Source organism: Engraulis encrasicolus, chromosome 7 (assembly GCF_034702125.1).
Source record: "Engraulis encrasicolus isolate BLACKSEA-1 chromosome 7, IST_EnEncr_1.0, whole genome shotgun sequence".
Classification (NCBI taxonomy): domain Eukaryota; kingdom Metazoa; phylum Chordata; class Actinopteri; order Clupeiformes; family Engraulidae; genus Engraulis; species Engraulis encrasicolus.
The window spans coordinates 21,752,649-21,768,337 of NC_085863.1; the positions used below are offsets into that span (position 1 = coordinate 21,752,649).

Consider the following 15,689-nt stretch of genomic DNA (forward strand, 5'->3'; position numbering starts at 1 on the left):
ATTAATGAGTCGAATTAGTTTTTGCTCTGTGTACATTCCCTCCTTTTCTGCCCTGCTGAGAGTAACCTGCAGTCCAGAGACAAGGAGGCAAAAGTTTTACAATTTTATCAGCACGCTGTTTCAATATCGTCACCAATGTTGAACAATTAGCCTCACCGATGCCTTCCCCTTTATCAAGACTCCTCAGACGTGTCTGCTGTAACGAGATAACCACAGATTTGCACCATGTGCCAATACTCTGTCTCTCCAACGATTGCCTAACCTTAGCGCACAAAGGCTTTGTGTAAAGTCTGGGCAGTAATACAATAAAGCAACCTACACACATAGCCCAGAGGAGGTGAAAATGTCATTTGTGGGCTTATTCAGCGTGCACTGTATTGCAGGGCCTGTTTAGTGAGCACTGTGCTAGTTTGTGTGAGGCGAAATGGAACTGCATGGGATATTTATCAGTAACTAGGTTTGGTTCCAGTAGCATACCTTACTTATGTTCACTCAGTGTACTAATCTCGCCAAGGAAGCACAGCATAGCTTTCCTTTTGTTGGATTAGATTAAATTACAGCTAGATTGGACTACGTAGATTACATTAGATGAGGTTAGATTACATATACTTTGAGGTAACAAACTGCTGTAACAGGAGCCTGTTGGAAGGTTGCAGAATTATAATATATTACTGTATGTGGGTAAATATCATATTTAACAGTAAACATCGTATGCGGGTGAATTGCTCTCCCAGCACGCTTCTGTTGCCGGGAGTGATAAAGTGGGTCAGAGCTTGAGTAAACACAGCTGAGGGTGATATAGCATTGCTCTGAGAATGACTATATAGTTAAATCCGGTAACTGGAAATCTCACACATAGACAGAGACACACAGACACACACACACAGTCTCTCAGTCTCTCTCTCTCTCTCTCTCTCTCTCTCTCTCTCCACTAAAAGCTCTGGAGGACTATCATTTGTTCTGTGCTTGGTTTTCCAGCGGTCGTCTAATATGATTTCTTCCCTTAATTTCCCCGTATTACACACAAAGACCCACACACACAGAGCCATGCGCGCGCACACATACGCACGCACGCACGCGCGCGCACACACACACACACACACACACACGCACACACACACACACACACACACACACACACACACACACACACACACACACACACACACACACACACACACACTTCCGCATTTCCAAGACTGATCCTTTTTCCACTGACTGCTACTATTCTTCCATAAGTAATTCTATGCAGCTTTTCCACCTCCTCATCACAGGCGCTGGCTCTGCCAGAGGCCCCGATGGAGGATATTAACCGAGTGCTGTGCACATGGCCGTAACTACCATTGAGGACACAGAGGTCATGTGCTCTGTATTTTTTGTCATTAATGTAAAATGTATCTATGATGAAAATCAATATATGATCAACAATGATAAATTCAGTCTGTATGTACACCACCCCCATTTATCCTCAAGGCAGTGATTAATGAAAACAAATTTAAGAGTTTGACTGAAGTGTTTGAAGCATTCTAAATGTACAGTATGCAGTACAGCACACAGTATTTGACCTCGGTATTTGAAAATGTCTGGTTACGGCCCTGGATGTGCACACTGCACTTCGAAGTAAATATTTACTCTTGTTCGCTTTATTAATGTAGTACTACATTTTCAGCTGTCCTAACTTGCATCTCTCTTGCTCTCTTTGGTATGTACGTACGTGTACGCATGTGAAGTTGCACATGTTTGTGCATGTGTAGGCAAGCGCCTTGCATAACGCCAAAAAAATCAGGAAGCGATGACACAAACAATAAGGAAGTGAGGATAAGAGTGTATGAGCTTGGGCTGAAGAGAAGTTGATATGTCAAAACGACAAAGCGTGTGTGTGTGTGTGTGTGTGTGTGTGTGTGTGTGTGTGTGTGTGTGTGTGTGTGTGTGTGTGTGTGTGTGTGTGTGTGTTTGTTTGAGAGTCAAAGCCTGTAGTGCACATTCCACTTGTGTGTGTATTGTAACACTGTTACAAAGAAACAGACTGACTGACAGACAGAAAGTGAGAGATTCAACAACACACTTGCAGACTTGCAGATAATAAATCAGGACTTCTTCCTTCACCTAGAATTTCTTCACCCTTGCCCCTCTGACAGGAGAAGTGGTTGGCCAGACTCAGTTCCACGCGCGCGCACGCACACACGCACGCACGCACGCGCGCACACGCACGCACGCACGCACGCACGCACGCACGCACACACGCACGCACGCACGCGCGCACACGCACACACACACACACACCTGGGAAACCTGTACATGGATTGATATTCATGCCCTGCGGAAAAAAACTATTTCGTCAGTGTGGAAAGCTTGTCAGGAGCGCTGAAATACAATATCTCTGTGTCCGTGAAGCATGAGCACTGTTCTGGAACATGCTCTCCCTCCACCTCCACCTCCACTTTGACTCCATCACCATATCGCCACTCACCTTGGTCACTCCAATCTGCTCCTTGCGGAACTTCTCCAGAGGTTTAATGAGGAGGTCGCAGGCATTCTGAACCTGAGCGAGAGGAGTAAACAACATAAACATTGGTGAGCGCAAACTAGGGCTGTAATGATACACTCCACTCACCATCAGTTTCGTATCACGATTTTTGACCTACGGTTTCGATACACCCCACGATCTCTGAAATGTATCTCATTTGAAGCTTGGAAGCACTATCACATTGTATCACATGATTGTTTTTTTGGACTGAAGGATAACAATATTTTGAAAAAGGGCGTATCACGATATTGCCTCCTTACATCACGATACAGTATTGCGATTCTGAGTATCGCGATTTTTCGGTTCGATCAATACAGCCCGGGCGCAAACATTTATGAACACCACACTGAGGCGTGCTGTGTACGGTACTCTGGCCAACCGCCAACACATATTCTCATCCCTGTCAGAAGCCAAGACACTAAGAGGAGCGAATTCACCCTCTGTGGAGAACATCCCCTGCAGTTAATGACAGCTTTCACACCGCTGCCGGCGTTCTGTCAAATTGGGCTGCTTTGTGGAGAAGAGGTACCCATAGACTGCTAACATAGCCCAAACCCAAACCCTAAGTCTAACCACTAGGGTGCTGTAATACAAAGCAGTTTGTTAGTGCGCTTTTTTTAAGCGGCTTTGAGTACCAAGAGAAGCGCTATATAAAACCGTTCTATTATGATTAGTATTATTATTTATGGCGTGGTAGCTCGGAACGGGTAGCCCATATCGACACAACACCACCAGCACCAGAACTACAGTGAGTCCAATATGTATTTGATCCCTTGCTGATTTTGCCCGTTTGCCCACTAATAAAGACATGATCAGTCTATAAATTTATGATAATATGTATTCAAACATGGAGAGACAGAATATCAAAAAGAAATTCCAGAAATTAACTTAAAATAATATATTTTAATTTATTTATATTTAATTTAGGCTAATAAGTATTTGACCCCTCTAGCTAAAGAAGATAAAGTGCTTTGTGGCAAAGCCCTAGTTTTCTAGCACTGAGGTTAGATGCTTCTTTTAGTTAATGACAATGTTTGTGCATATAGTAGAAACTATTTTTGCCCATTTTTCTTTGCACATTATCTCTAAAACATTCATGGTTTGTGGCTGTAGCTTGGCAAATGGGAGGTTCAGTTCTCTCCATAGAATTACTATAGGGTTAATATTTGGAGACTGTCTAGGCCACTTCACAACTTTAATATGCTTCTTATTGAGCCACTCCTTCGTTGCTTTGACTGTATGTTGTGTATTATTGTCATGTTGGGAGATCCAAAAATGGCCCACCCTTCAGTGTAGTGGTGGAGGGAAGGACGTTTGCACTCAGGATTGCACATTACATGTCTCCCTCCATCCATTCATTGATGATGTGAAGTTGTCCTGTGCCTTGGCCAGACAAACACCCTCAAACCATAATGATACCACTTTCATGCATGATGGTGATGAGGGTGTTCTTGGGATCATAGACAGCAGTACTCTTTCTCAAAACACATTGAATTGTGATAATGCCAAACAGCTTGATTTTGGTTTCATCTGACTACAGCACCTCCTTATCATATCCTAAACCAGTCTGATGTCCGTTGGCAAACCTCAAGTGGGACTGCGCAGGTTCCTTCTGAAGTAGAGGTACCATGTGTGCACTACAGGATTTTAAACCTCTGTGGCATTAAGTAATACCAGTAGTTTTCTCAGTGATTTTGGTCCCAGTAGCTTTGATCTCATTGCCTAGTTCATCCCGTACAGCTCTAGGGTGATTTCATTCTGTTCTCATGATTATCAAATCCCTACAAAAGGTCAAATCTTGTATAGAACCCCAGACAGGCTGATGGATAGTCATTTTGTATTCCTCACATTTTGGAAGAAATGCATCAACAGCTGGGTCATTAATACCCAGTCTCGTTCTTGTGGCTTTGCAGCCCATTTAATCTTTGTTCAGGTCTAAAATCGTGTCCTTGATATCATTTGACCACTCTTTGGTCTTTCCCATGCTGGTGAGGTTGGAGTGTGACTGATTCACTCATACTATGGACTGATTCTGCTGATTCAATGTGTCTTTTATGCATGTTAGTATGTACAGGTGTCTTTAATTCAGATGACAATTTGATCAGAAGTGCCCATCTGGTCTGTTGGCCCGGAACTGTAATTAGTTGTCAGGGGATCAAATACTTATTTTGCTCGATGAAATGGAAATAAATTAATATATATTCTCTTCAGTTAATTTCTGGATTTTCTTTTTGATATTCCGTCTCTCCATATTAGAATACATATTATCATAACATTTATTGACTGATCTTGTCTTTGTTAGTAGGCAAACCAACAAAATCAGCAAGGGATCAAATACATATTGGACTCACTGTATGTCAAAAAACCAACAACAAATGTCTGCCATGTCTGTTTTGGCAATGAGGACTGGGACGGCATGGTGTGTGTACAGTATTTCAGAGAGAATAGCTTCACATTTTAATGACCTTGCTGTGGGAATCTCTGTATACACTCAACACTGTAATTTCACTGCTATCGTTCCAATCCACACAAGAACAATAGGAAAACTCACAACAACAAATATTTCTATGTGGTGGATCTCTGTGTATCTCGTATATCTGACCTCATTCCATCATCTGGTGCGCATTTCTGTTTTACTTGATGTGGAGTGGGAGCTCGCACTGTGTTTATACACGTGCAGCTTGGAATCCATTCAGAGGTTTTTTTTGTTTTGGAACGAAGCGGCTTGTGATTTGTCATTAAGCCTTAACATGTCTGTATTGGACGAGTATCAAAACACACGCTCTGGGTCACTGTGTTAAGTAAATGCCGAGCCCTATCGCAGGTGAACGCCTGTCTCAGTCCCAGCAACTGGCCTATCCAGCACTACGGGTCTAACAGGACCGATGGCCTTGCAGTGAAGTGCTCTGTTAAGTCATGACACTGGGCTACAAGCGGGCGGATCGGGCATGCAGTGCGTTCAGCGTTGCTCTTGACAGATAAAACAAGGGGGGCAATAGCGAGGACAAACTACCTGTGGAAACATGACTGGCCCAGAAAATAAACATAAATGTGGACAGTAATAATATGAACAAATTACTCTTTCCACTGCTACGTTCTAAGGGTATTTTCACACCTAGTGCCATTTACGTGAACCAAACTCAGTCCTCTTTAAGTGGACCAAGAAGAGAACCAACAGCAAAAGCACTCAGTTCTATTTTTGTTCATATTATGGGTGTGTTACAAAAAGAATCGACTGCTCTTCCTAGTCTAGGCTTTTATGGTGTGTCAGTCCTCTTTTTAATAACACATGGTCCTAGAGCTCTCCTTAATTGATTACACCTAGTCAAAAGAGCAACTTGTCAGGACTCATAAGTGAACCGTACTGAGACCAAGTCAATGAAGGTCTCAGTACAGTTCACTTCCAAGGGGTCTGGGTACACTCTGGAGTGTTCACATAGGCACAGAAAATGCTGAGTCACAGGTCTGAGTTCTCTTAAATGGCTGAAAGGGACCAAGTGTGAAAACCCTATAAGAGTCTCTGTATGGTTCCATAAATTCGGTGTTAAATGTGAGGAGTTCATGGAGCCTGAGATCATACTGAGCGATGCAATGTATAACCTGATTTACATCATCTGGGCTGCGTTCGGCTATGTCACGCAGGGGCGTCCCCATGCCTCGCCACCGAGAGCATATCAGATGGCAAGAGTCAGGTAAGCAATGTCATGCCGCTGTCAAAAACTGCAGCATCAACAGCTCTCTGAAGCTCCAGGCAAGTGTCTTCCGCCATTCTGAAGGCCACATGCCAGTGGCCACATTGTTTTTGAGTGGTCATTTAGTTTTTACATATTTTTTACAGAAATACGGTAACATTTTTACTGCATTTGTAAAAAAGTGCTGCCTCAACAGTCTACTGAAACTCTAGACTCACACTCGTCTGAAGGGTACTGACCATGTTATCTGCTGTGTGTGGTCATGTAGTTAATATGTTACAGTGGCACACACACATACATTTTATTCTATTTGTTAAATGGTCTTTTAAGAGCCTATTTGCATTGCAAAACACACCCAAATGTTGTTCTGCTAGTAGTTGATGGAGAAATGACTGACATACAAGCAAGTGACTGAATCTTTAAATAGAGTCAGAAGGAAAAGATAATAACTAACCAGCATCATTCGGTCCTCTTCCATTTCCTGTAGCAGACCCGCAAACTCACAGAATGACCCAGCTGAAGGAGCAAACACAACAAAAACGCCAGACGACATTAACTCCTGATGATTTAACAGCAGTGTATCTGTTAAAATGTATTTCATCCAGTTCATTATAAAGTAGTAGTTGGATGAACTCTGTAAGCAACTGGATGTCTTATTTCAGGCCCTTGTCAGGCAATGTAGCATGTCAACTCCTGATGATGATTTCACAGTAGCATGTCTGTGAGATGCCTCATTCATCACAGGGTAAATGAGCTAAACTGTAATCAACTGGAAGTCTTAGTGCAAGCTCCAATGAGTAGTACAGTAGTGGTCCTAGTATTAGCTCCATTGATGACTTCAGAGTAGTACACATCCATTTCACAGCAGAAATTAATTCACGGGAACATAGATTCATTACTGTGTATGCTGCAGCTATGGCAATTGCCTCAAAACACATCGTTTAAATAGTAATTAAATCAGCCTCCTGCTACTCACCGATATTCATCTCGTCATCGGTCAGCGTGTCACCAATGAAGTCAAACTGGTATTGCTGAAGGGTCTGTGAGAACTTCTTCACTGCCACAGAATACCCTTCAAAGAAGAAAGATGTCAGACGAATCTATATTAGTTGGTGTGTGTGATATTAAATTGGGTAATATATGGTGAATCACACATAACTCACACAAGGTCACACACAAGAGATACAAAACAACACACAAGGTCTTGTGTGCATACACATAGACACACATCACATACATGTACACACACACACACACACACACACACACACACACACACACACACAGACACACACACAAACAGACACACACACACACACAGACACACACACACACACACACACACACACACACACACACACACACACACACACACACACACACACACCTTGTCCTGTTTGATGGATAAGAGCTATAAATCACGTGTGTGTTTATTTAAAGATGGCCTCTCAACGTCATTTGATTAATATTGCTGTGTTCCCCATTGTTATTGAATGTGTTACGCGTTGGTCCTGTTTTAAAGGCCAACTTCCGATAAAACTCAGTTTTACTCACTCCTTTCGAAGATCGGACGGTCACCCCAAGTTAAACTCACTTGCAAGGCTCTCATAGCGGTGCGTCAACTCTCCTGGCTGTGTTTCCCGGTGTTTCCCAATTTACATCAATAATGCAGAGAAACGAGCGAATCACGAAAGCCTTTCTGTGTTTCGTCACGTCGAAAGAAGGCGTTGCCCACAAAGGTTTATATCGACCCATTTATCTAAAAACATGTCGAGTAATTTTTTTCTGCTTGTTTTCAAAACAAGCAACGTCTGGTGGTCCGAAACATAGCTTAGCTTAGCTATCAGCTGGTTGCTACTCTCAGGTACACACACAGCACAAAGCCTCATACATAAAGCCTGCTCACTCCGGTTGCTCCGTGCCTACAGCTCGCCTAGGGGTCGCTGTCGAAAGAGCACAGCCCTGAATGGAGCCTGCACGCCTCCGTTGGCGCCCCTATAGTGCAGTACCACCCGGAGAAGTGGCGACTCTGTTTCCCATTACATTCTCTCCCAAGGCTGGAGGACTGAGCCAATCAGAGACGCGTTTCTTTGAGAGCAGGAGGAGTGAGCCAATCAGAGACGCATTTCCACGAGAAACACGGAACACTCTCTCGTTTCTCCACAAGCCACCTTGCCAGCTTGCAAAAACGTCTTGAAACAAAGCAACCAGAACGTTTTTTAAAACAGGACCAACGCGTAACACATTCAATAACAATTGGGAACACGGCAATATTAATTAAATTACGTTGAGAGGCGATCTTTAAAAAACGTTCTGGTTGCTTTGTTTCAAGCCGTTTTTGCAAGCCAGCAATGTGGCTTGTGGAGAAACGAGAGGGTGTTCCGTGTTTCTCCTGGAAATGCGTCTCTGATTGGCTCAGTGCTCCTGCTCTCCTGGAAATGCGTCTCTGATTGGCTCAGTGCTCCTGCTCTCGGATAGAATGTAATGGGAAACAGAGTCGACACTTCTCCGGGTGGTACTGCACTATAGGGGCGCCAACGGAGGCGTGCATGCTCCATTCAGGGCTGTGCTCTTTCGACAGCGACCCCTAGGCGAGCTGCAGGCACGGAGCAACCAGAGTGGGCTTGCTGTATGGATGAGGCTTTGTGCTCTGTGTGTACCTGAGAGTAGCAACCAGCTGACAGCTAAGCTAAGCTAGATTTCGGGCCACCAGACGTTGCTTGTATTGAAAACAAGCAGAAAAAAATTACTCAACATGTTTTTAGAAAAATGGGTCGACATAAACCTTTGTGGGCAACGCCTTCCTTCGACGTGACGAAACACAGAAAGGCTTTAGTGATTCGCTCGTTTCTCTGCATTATTTATGTAAATTGGGAAACACCGGGAAACACAGCCAGGCGAGGTGACGCACCGCTATGAGAGCCTTGCAAGTGAGTTTAACTTGGGGTGACCGTCCGATCTTCAAAAGGAGTGAGTAAAACGGTGTTTTATCGGAAGTTGGCCTTTAATATAATTACTGATTTCTTACTTTCGTTTGTTTCAGGCTAATTGTCTTCATTTCAGAAGCCCTGCACAGCCAAGCAATTTCTTTTGAAAGCAGGGGAAATCACATATTCATATGGTATTTTTTTTAAGAAAGACATATTACTATGGGTAAGGGTAAGAAACAAGTGACTACTTCTGCTGTGTCACACTAATACAATCTGTCACTCACACCGTCTCTCACACTTACACAATCTGCCACTCACACTTGCTCTGTCTCTTAAACTCACACTTGTGCTTTCCCCTGGTAACACTTTTATTTAGCATCTCTCACTTGACAAGAGCTCACTAACATCAGCTCACTTTCCCAACAGTACACACTCGGTTACTGCACACAGGCACACACATACACTACACACAAAAGCAAACAATTGATTTCTCTATTCCTGTTCAGTAGTTATCACCAACAGCAGGCTAGCTTATTGTGTTAGAGTTAATCATTGTCCCCATTGTTTGTAGCATTACCTTCGTTTTGGTATTTCAGTTCCTCTTCCTCTATTTAAATCTTAACGTCAGATTATTTCAACAGGCTACATGAGAAAAACAACTGCTGAGTGTATAATGCACTTCATGTCTCCAAACACTTGGACGCAATTTTAAAAGGACTAAGTTTTGTAGTGCACTACATGATTTCACTTCATGATTTCCTTGCACAGGTGAGGCATAAATGCACGTTCATTGTGTGCAGTGTGCAGCGTCCAGTGTGCACGTGTGTGCTGTGGAGTGCGAGATGAGAGTTGGAGTTTCCCGGGTGGGCTTTCACTTCACTTCACTTTACTTTACTTCACTTCATGATCCCAAACACTTTTGTATTTCATTACCAAGTAAAAAAAAAACACTGTCCTGGACCCTGGAGTATTACAACTGTCGTCGGTTCAGGGTATGATAAGGTGATGGAGCTCAGCAGGCGCGGGTGTTCAACATACCCAGTAGCCCCAGAGCAGAGCAGAGCAGGAGGCCCAGGCTTCAGTCTCAGGCCCTCCCGAACAGCCCTGCCTCCCACCCCCACACTACCCCCTCAGGGTCACTGGCAACTTTGGCTTGGCCCAGGACAAAGTAATTTGCAAGACACCCCTCACTCAATACTATACAATATAATGGGGACCCCACCCCCACACCCCCCACCCCCGTACCTGGGCCCAGGACAATTGACCACTTTGTCCCCAGGACAACTGACCCCTTTGTCCCGCACGTCTCTTGTCGGCTTCCCTGCTCCCCCTGTCTGGGCCTCATTTCTACATCTGTCTACTGTAGCACTGTGGCAGAGGTAGCTGCAGCAGCAAGGCTCACATGGAGCTTGAGGTAAGCAGCAGCTGACATAAGTGTTACACTGCAAAAAAACAGAGCACATCTCAGCTCAGCTCAAAATAACATCGCGGCCGGGTCTTTCCAGGAACCACAGAAGACAAAGAAGGTGTCAAGGTTCTTTCCACCTCTCACATTTATTTATTCGTATGCGATATGCTTGCCTTTTCCAGATGGGCTATTGTATGAGTATTCTCAAAACATCCTGCTGATCCCTGCACACTGACTAAATCCACTTCATAGATGATAAAACTATCCTTCCTGTTACAACGTTCTGTTGATAAGTAGGCTAGGTTTAGGATTTCCTTCTGGATCAATGTAGAGACTACTTAACGTGGATTCATAAACACATCAAGCAGATTGAAGTATTGTTTGTGACTTGACTTCAGTAAATCCTGAACTTGCGTACTGCAGACCCAGACACCACACTGACACTGGGACGTTGTAATAGTCACTGAAAAAAAATGTAACAACCATAGTACTACACCGCTATGACAGTGCACAGGGTCTTCAGTAATAATGCTACAATGCTATACGGATCCATTGACTTTCACTAGCTTAGCGACATATTCCCTCTTTTAACTTGTCTTAAAGCAAGGCAACACTTAACATGACAAAAATAAGACACTTAACCACCTTTATAAACCCCAGCCAACGATTTTAACTGTATTAAGCCCCAAAATAGTGGCACACCCCTTTAACAGCTAACAGCTTATACTGTAACAGGGGTCGTGTCTTGAGGGGTTAACTAAGGCCATCCATTACGGAAGGCTATTTAGCATCAAACTCTCACATTATGCAGCTCATCAAAGTGTTTCATGAGATCATCATGCACATGTGCTGATGTGTGTGTTTGTTTTCAGCCTCACTTGGCCACGTGTTAATTAAACTAGCGAGAGAATGGCATTCGCCATCAGCTGAGTGTATAACTATAAGATAACTGAAAACCATAATTTGATCTGGGGCAAAACAAACACACATAGATACTCTCAAAGTCACACTCACTACGCTAACTGTCCTCCTTCAGAGCGCGTGGTGTGGTGTGTGAAGTTTATTCACTTCAAATGTGGCGCACGGTTGACTTCTCCCTGAGGAGGAGCGGGCTGGTAATTGGCCCCGCGCAGATTAAATGAATATATCCAGCCGCAGCCTTCTCCTGCCAGCCACAAAGGCGGCTTTTGTGCAGCCCCGTCCGGGAGATGAAAGGGCAGTCACCCAGGGGTGAGAGAGGGGTGAGAGCCGAGGCAGTGCAGCAGAGTGGCATCTTCCCTGGGGCACAATGCCAGCGCTGTCTGCTGCTCAGCGCCACCGCCGTCTTCCTCCACTCTCTCTCTCTCTCTCTCTCTACCTGTCTGTTTCTCGCGATCTCCCACATATCTCCATCATAAAATTCACTTCCACCTTCTTTTCTGCCCTGTCTCTAGCTTTCTATCTCTCCCTCCCTTACACACACATTTACTGACACACACACACACACACACACACACACACACACACACACACACACACACACACACACACACACACACACACACACACACACACACACACACACACACACACACACACACACACACAACACACATTTACTGCCTGGTATTGCACAATAAGCAAGATAGGCCACTGTCAAGTGGGCAAAAACAATACACAGGAAGGCAAGAGCCAGGCAGAGTGTTCGAGCCACTTAAAAACACAAACACAAGAAGAACCATTTCAAATGTGCTGAGCAGTTCTCCAGCCCTCTAGACTAGCCTCAGCCTGCCCAACAGTATTCCATAGCCAAGCCAAGCCAAGCCAAGCCAAGCCAAGCCAACCTACAGTATGTGGACGGATGTGGCTTTTCTGCTGAGCCAGGACCGGTGGTCACATGACTCTCCCCAGCCGGCGCACAGCTCTGGACACATGACCTGTGGGAGGTTCAGCATGGCCGACTGCGTCAATACCAGCCAGGACCTTTACCTCCTCCTCCTCCCCTCCTCCTCATAACTGCTGCTGTGGCTCTGCCTTCAAAGCTGGGCTTGGCACTTGGCATGGGGATGACTCACCCCGTGCAATGCAATGCTGCACTCACACACTTCAGAATCTCGGCCAGCCGGCGGCCATATTTGTTTGTTTACATGGATAATTGGGCTGAGCAAAGTACTAAGACATGTAGTATGCAACAGACTTTCAATTCTAGTCAGTGAAATGCACCAGTGTCTCCACTCCACTCAACATTAATCCACGTAAAGAGAGAAAAGGTACTGCAGCACACTAAGCTTATCACAGGTACAGTACCCTTAGCAGAGCAATTGTACTACGGCATAATAACATCATAAAGGAACATTCTGATACCCTTTTAGGTTAATAGGGGAAAATCTGTTGCACTCCACAGACTACCAAGTTGTACCTTGCATGGTACATTACACGTATTAAATAGGAGGTATACAATTGTTCTGCAAAAAGTTATTGCTACAGCAACAAGATTTGTATCCACTTTAGCTTCACAGCAGTGCATTCATTTCTCTGAGAGCTACTCTACACTTCTACTGTGCACTCTACTCTACATCACTGTATGCTCAGCAGGCCTTTGCCAGATGCCCTAGAACCCACACACGCGATCCGAGCAACTGTTGCACATATACACAAGATTGCATCTTGGCATGTGAGGGGGGTTCTCAAAACAGGAAAAGGAACTGAAACTGTTATAACCACAGGTAAGAGAGGCCGGGGAGAGAACTGCAACTTTTTAAGCAGCGTGCCGTGCCGCCTCTCACACGACTAGCCAGCCTGCTCCTCTGCCTGCTCAAAAAAAGAGAAGAGACAAAAAGAAAACAGCAATCTACCAAAGAAGTGCCAAACACATTGATTTGATGAAACATGACCAAATCAGTGGCAGTCAGTCACAGTCAGTCCATCCTTTTATGCCTTCATCCAAAGCAGGCCTATGTGGCAGATGATGGTGCTGAGATGAGTACCACATCCCCCTTCTTTTTTGGATGGACGTTTTTATTCCCTGCTCCTCCACTCCTCACTGGTCTGTACTGTATGACCTCTGTCAGTGTAGAGACTGTGCTAAAAGACAGACGGGGACTCATCTCTGTCTGAAAAACACACTCAATGTCTTCACTGTGTGCATGAGACAGAGACAGAGACAGAGAGAGAGAGAGAGAGAGAGAGAGAGAGAGAGAGAGAGAGAGAGAGAGAGAGAGAGAGAGAGAGAGAGAGAGAGAATAGATTTTGGATGAGCATAAATGAAATTGTCCTCAGATGCTCCGCAGATGGCTCTCCCCTTGCTGCCGTGTTGGCCTCCATCCCTCTCTGCATCCCTGGTGGTCTCTAGCGAACCACTTTTGGTAGCACACACCCCTCCACTAACTATATCCGACAAGTGGTCCATGTGTGTGGACGGGTGACAGTTTCAGCAACACGGGGAGTTGATTTATTTGGAATGATGATGATGCATATCTTGTATGATGTAATGTAAATTTGACAGTTGGGTAAGTGTCAAGCCTATAATAAGCAACTGAAGAAAACAGCGCTAACAAACAGATTGTCTGTTCTCCAGTTTACAACAGCTTTAGCCTATGGACCAATTAGTGCGGCCTGGCAAAGTGCTATGTGCTCCCAGAGACGCATCTGCTTCATGGACACAATAAGAGCCATTACATTTCCAAATCCCTAATTTAAACCGATTAGCATAGACGTGGGTGACGGATGACAACAACGAAAATTAGTTCACAGTTGTGTGGCTGACTTCTAAACAATGAATGGCACAACCATTAGCGTTTTACATATTCCGCTAACTGTCTGGGGACACAAGCATACACTCAAAGGGCCTCCATGAAAGGCCCCCACCGCCACCCCCCTGGCCTGAACTAGAAAAGATTCCCAGATTCACGCTCCCATCTCATTACACTCCCATTTCATCTCGCTCCCACTAGCCAGACTAACGGTACCACCGCCATATTACGGAGCCAGTTATCTTGTTGATGTTAGTTTTTTGTTTCTAACCCTAACCTTAACCCTAACCCTAACCCTAACCCTAAACCTAACCCTAAACCTAAACCTAAACCTAACCCTAAATTGCTTGTATGTGGCAGTATATGATAATACGTGAAATATAATCGGGTGGGGACCGCAAGTCCGGGAGTGATAGAAACACCGGGGACCGCACGTCCGGGAGCGAACTCCGTTGGGAGTCTCAGTCTGTATGCACTAGAATTGGGGGTGCACTCAAGTTGGCAAAGAAAGACAACAACTTACCGTTTATCGCACTTATGACATTATTCCCGTCTTTGATTACTTCCTTAAGAAACTTGCTGGTTCGTTCAAGTTCCTGCTCATAACATTTCAGTCTGTCTCTAAAATCAGGACTGTCCGAATAGCAGTCGCTAAACTCCAGAGGAGGATGCCCCATCTCTCCCCTGCTCTTCACAAGGCACGGTTAACAGAAAGAATGGAGGGTACAACTGCCTTTGTACAATGCGTCCAATGAGAGTAACTATTTTGCTTAATGAGTGCGTCCTCACTGTGAGGATGATGAATCGATGATGAGTGTTGTCCGAGGAAATCCTGTTTTTCAGTGTCCCTGGTCAACTGAAGTTTCAATTGGCAGCTCCGTTTTGCTGTGCATTGCAGATAATAGAATTGAATACGCGGTCCCTCCAAAATGCACGCGCAGAGTGGGTTGGTCGTTCAAGTAATCCAATGTGCAAAAAGTACTCGGATGAGACGACGGATGAGTGTAACTGGTTGCTATTTTACTACGGCTGCTTCTTTACAGTCGTATGAAGAGTCAAATACATTCCCCTGACACTTTTCCTTGTTGTGGGAGTGAATGGACAAATGCGGGTAGGGCCATGAACAGAAAAAAAAACGATAACTCCTACTCTAGCCGATCGACTGTCTTAAAGGGACAGTCACACAGAAAAGCAAGGACACACACACACACACACACACACTAGCCCATTTCCCACTTTCTGTTTCTCCACCCAAAAACATAACTATTTGTTTAATATGGATTTTCTTGTTGCAAAAGTAGTGTGATGACTGGTGTATTTTATAAACTTCTCTAGACGTTGTTCTTGTTTGATAATAAGAATGTTATAATGTTGATTGGATTATGTGCTGCTTGGTTAGTA

General features: G+C 44.5%; 1 protein-coding gene across 1 annotated transcript in view; it reads right to left on the reverse strand.

Moving 5' to 3' along the window:
* The window catches only part of ophn1 (oligophrenin 1), a 48,247-nt gene extending 32,847 nt beyond the window's left edge, over positions 1-15,400 (reverse strand). Inside the window, exons 1-4 of the mRNA XM_063203079.1 lie at positions 14,812-15,400; positions 7,196-7,291; positions 6,674-6,735; positions 2,471-2,542 (exon numbers count right to left, since the gene is read on the reverse strand). Coding sequence (XP_063059149.1) covers positions 2,471-2,542; positions 6,674-6,735; positions 7,196-7,291; positions 14,812-14,965 — 384 coding nt within the window. The 5' untranslated portion in view covers positions 14,966-15,400. The remainder of the gene's footprint in view (positions 1-2,470; positions 2,543-6,673; positions 6,736-7,195; positions 7,292-14,811) is intronic.
* Positions 15,401-15,689: the final 289 nt, after the last annotated feature.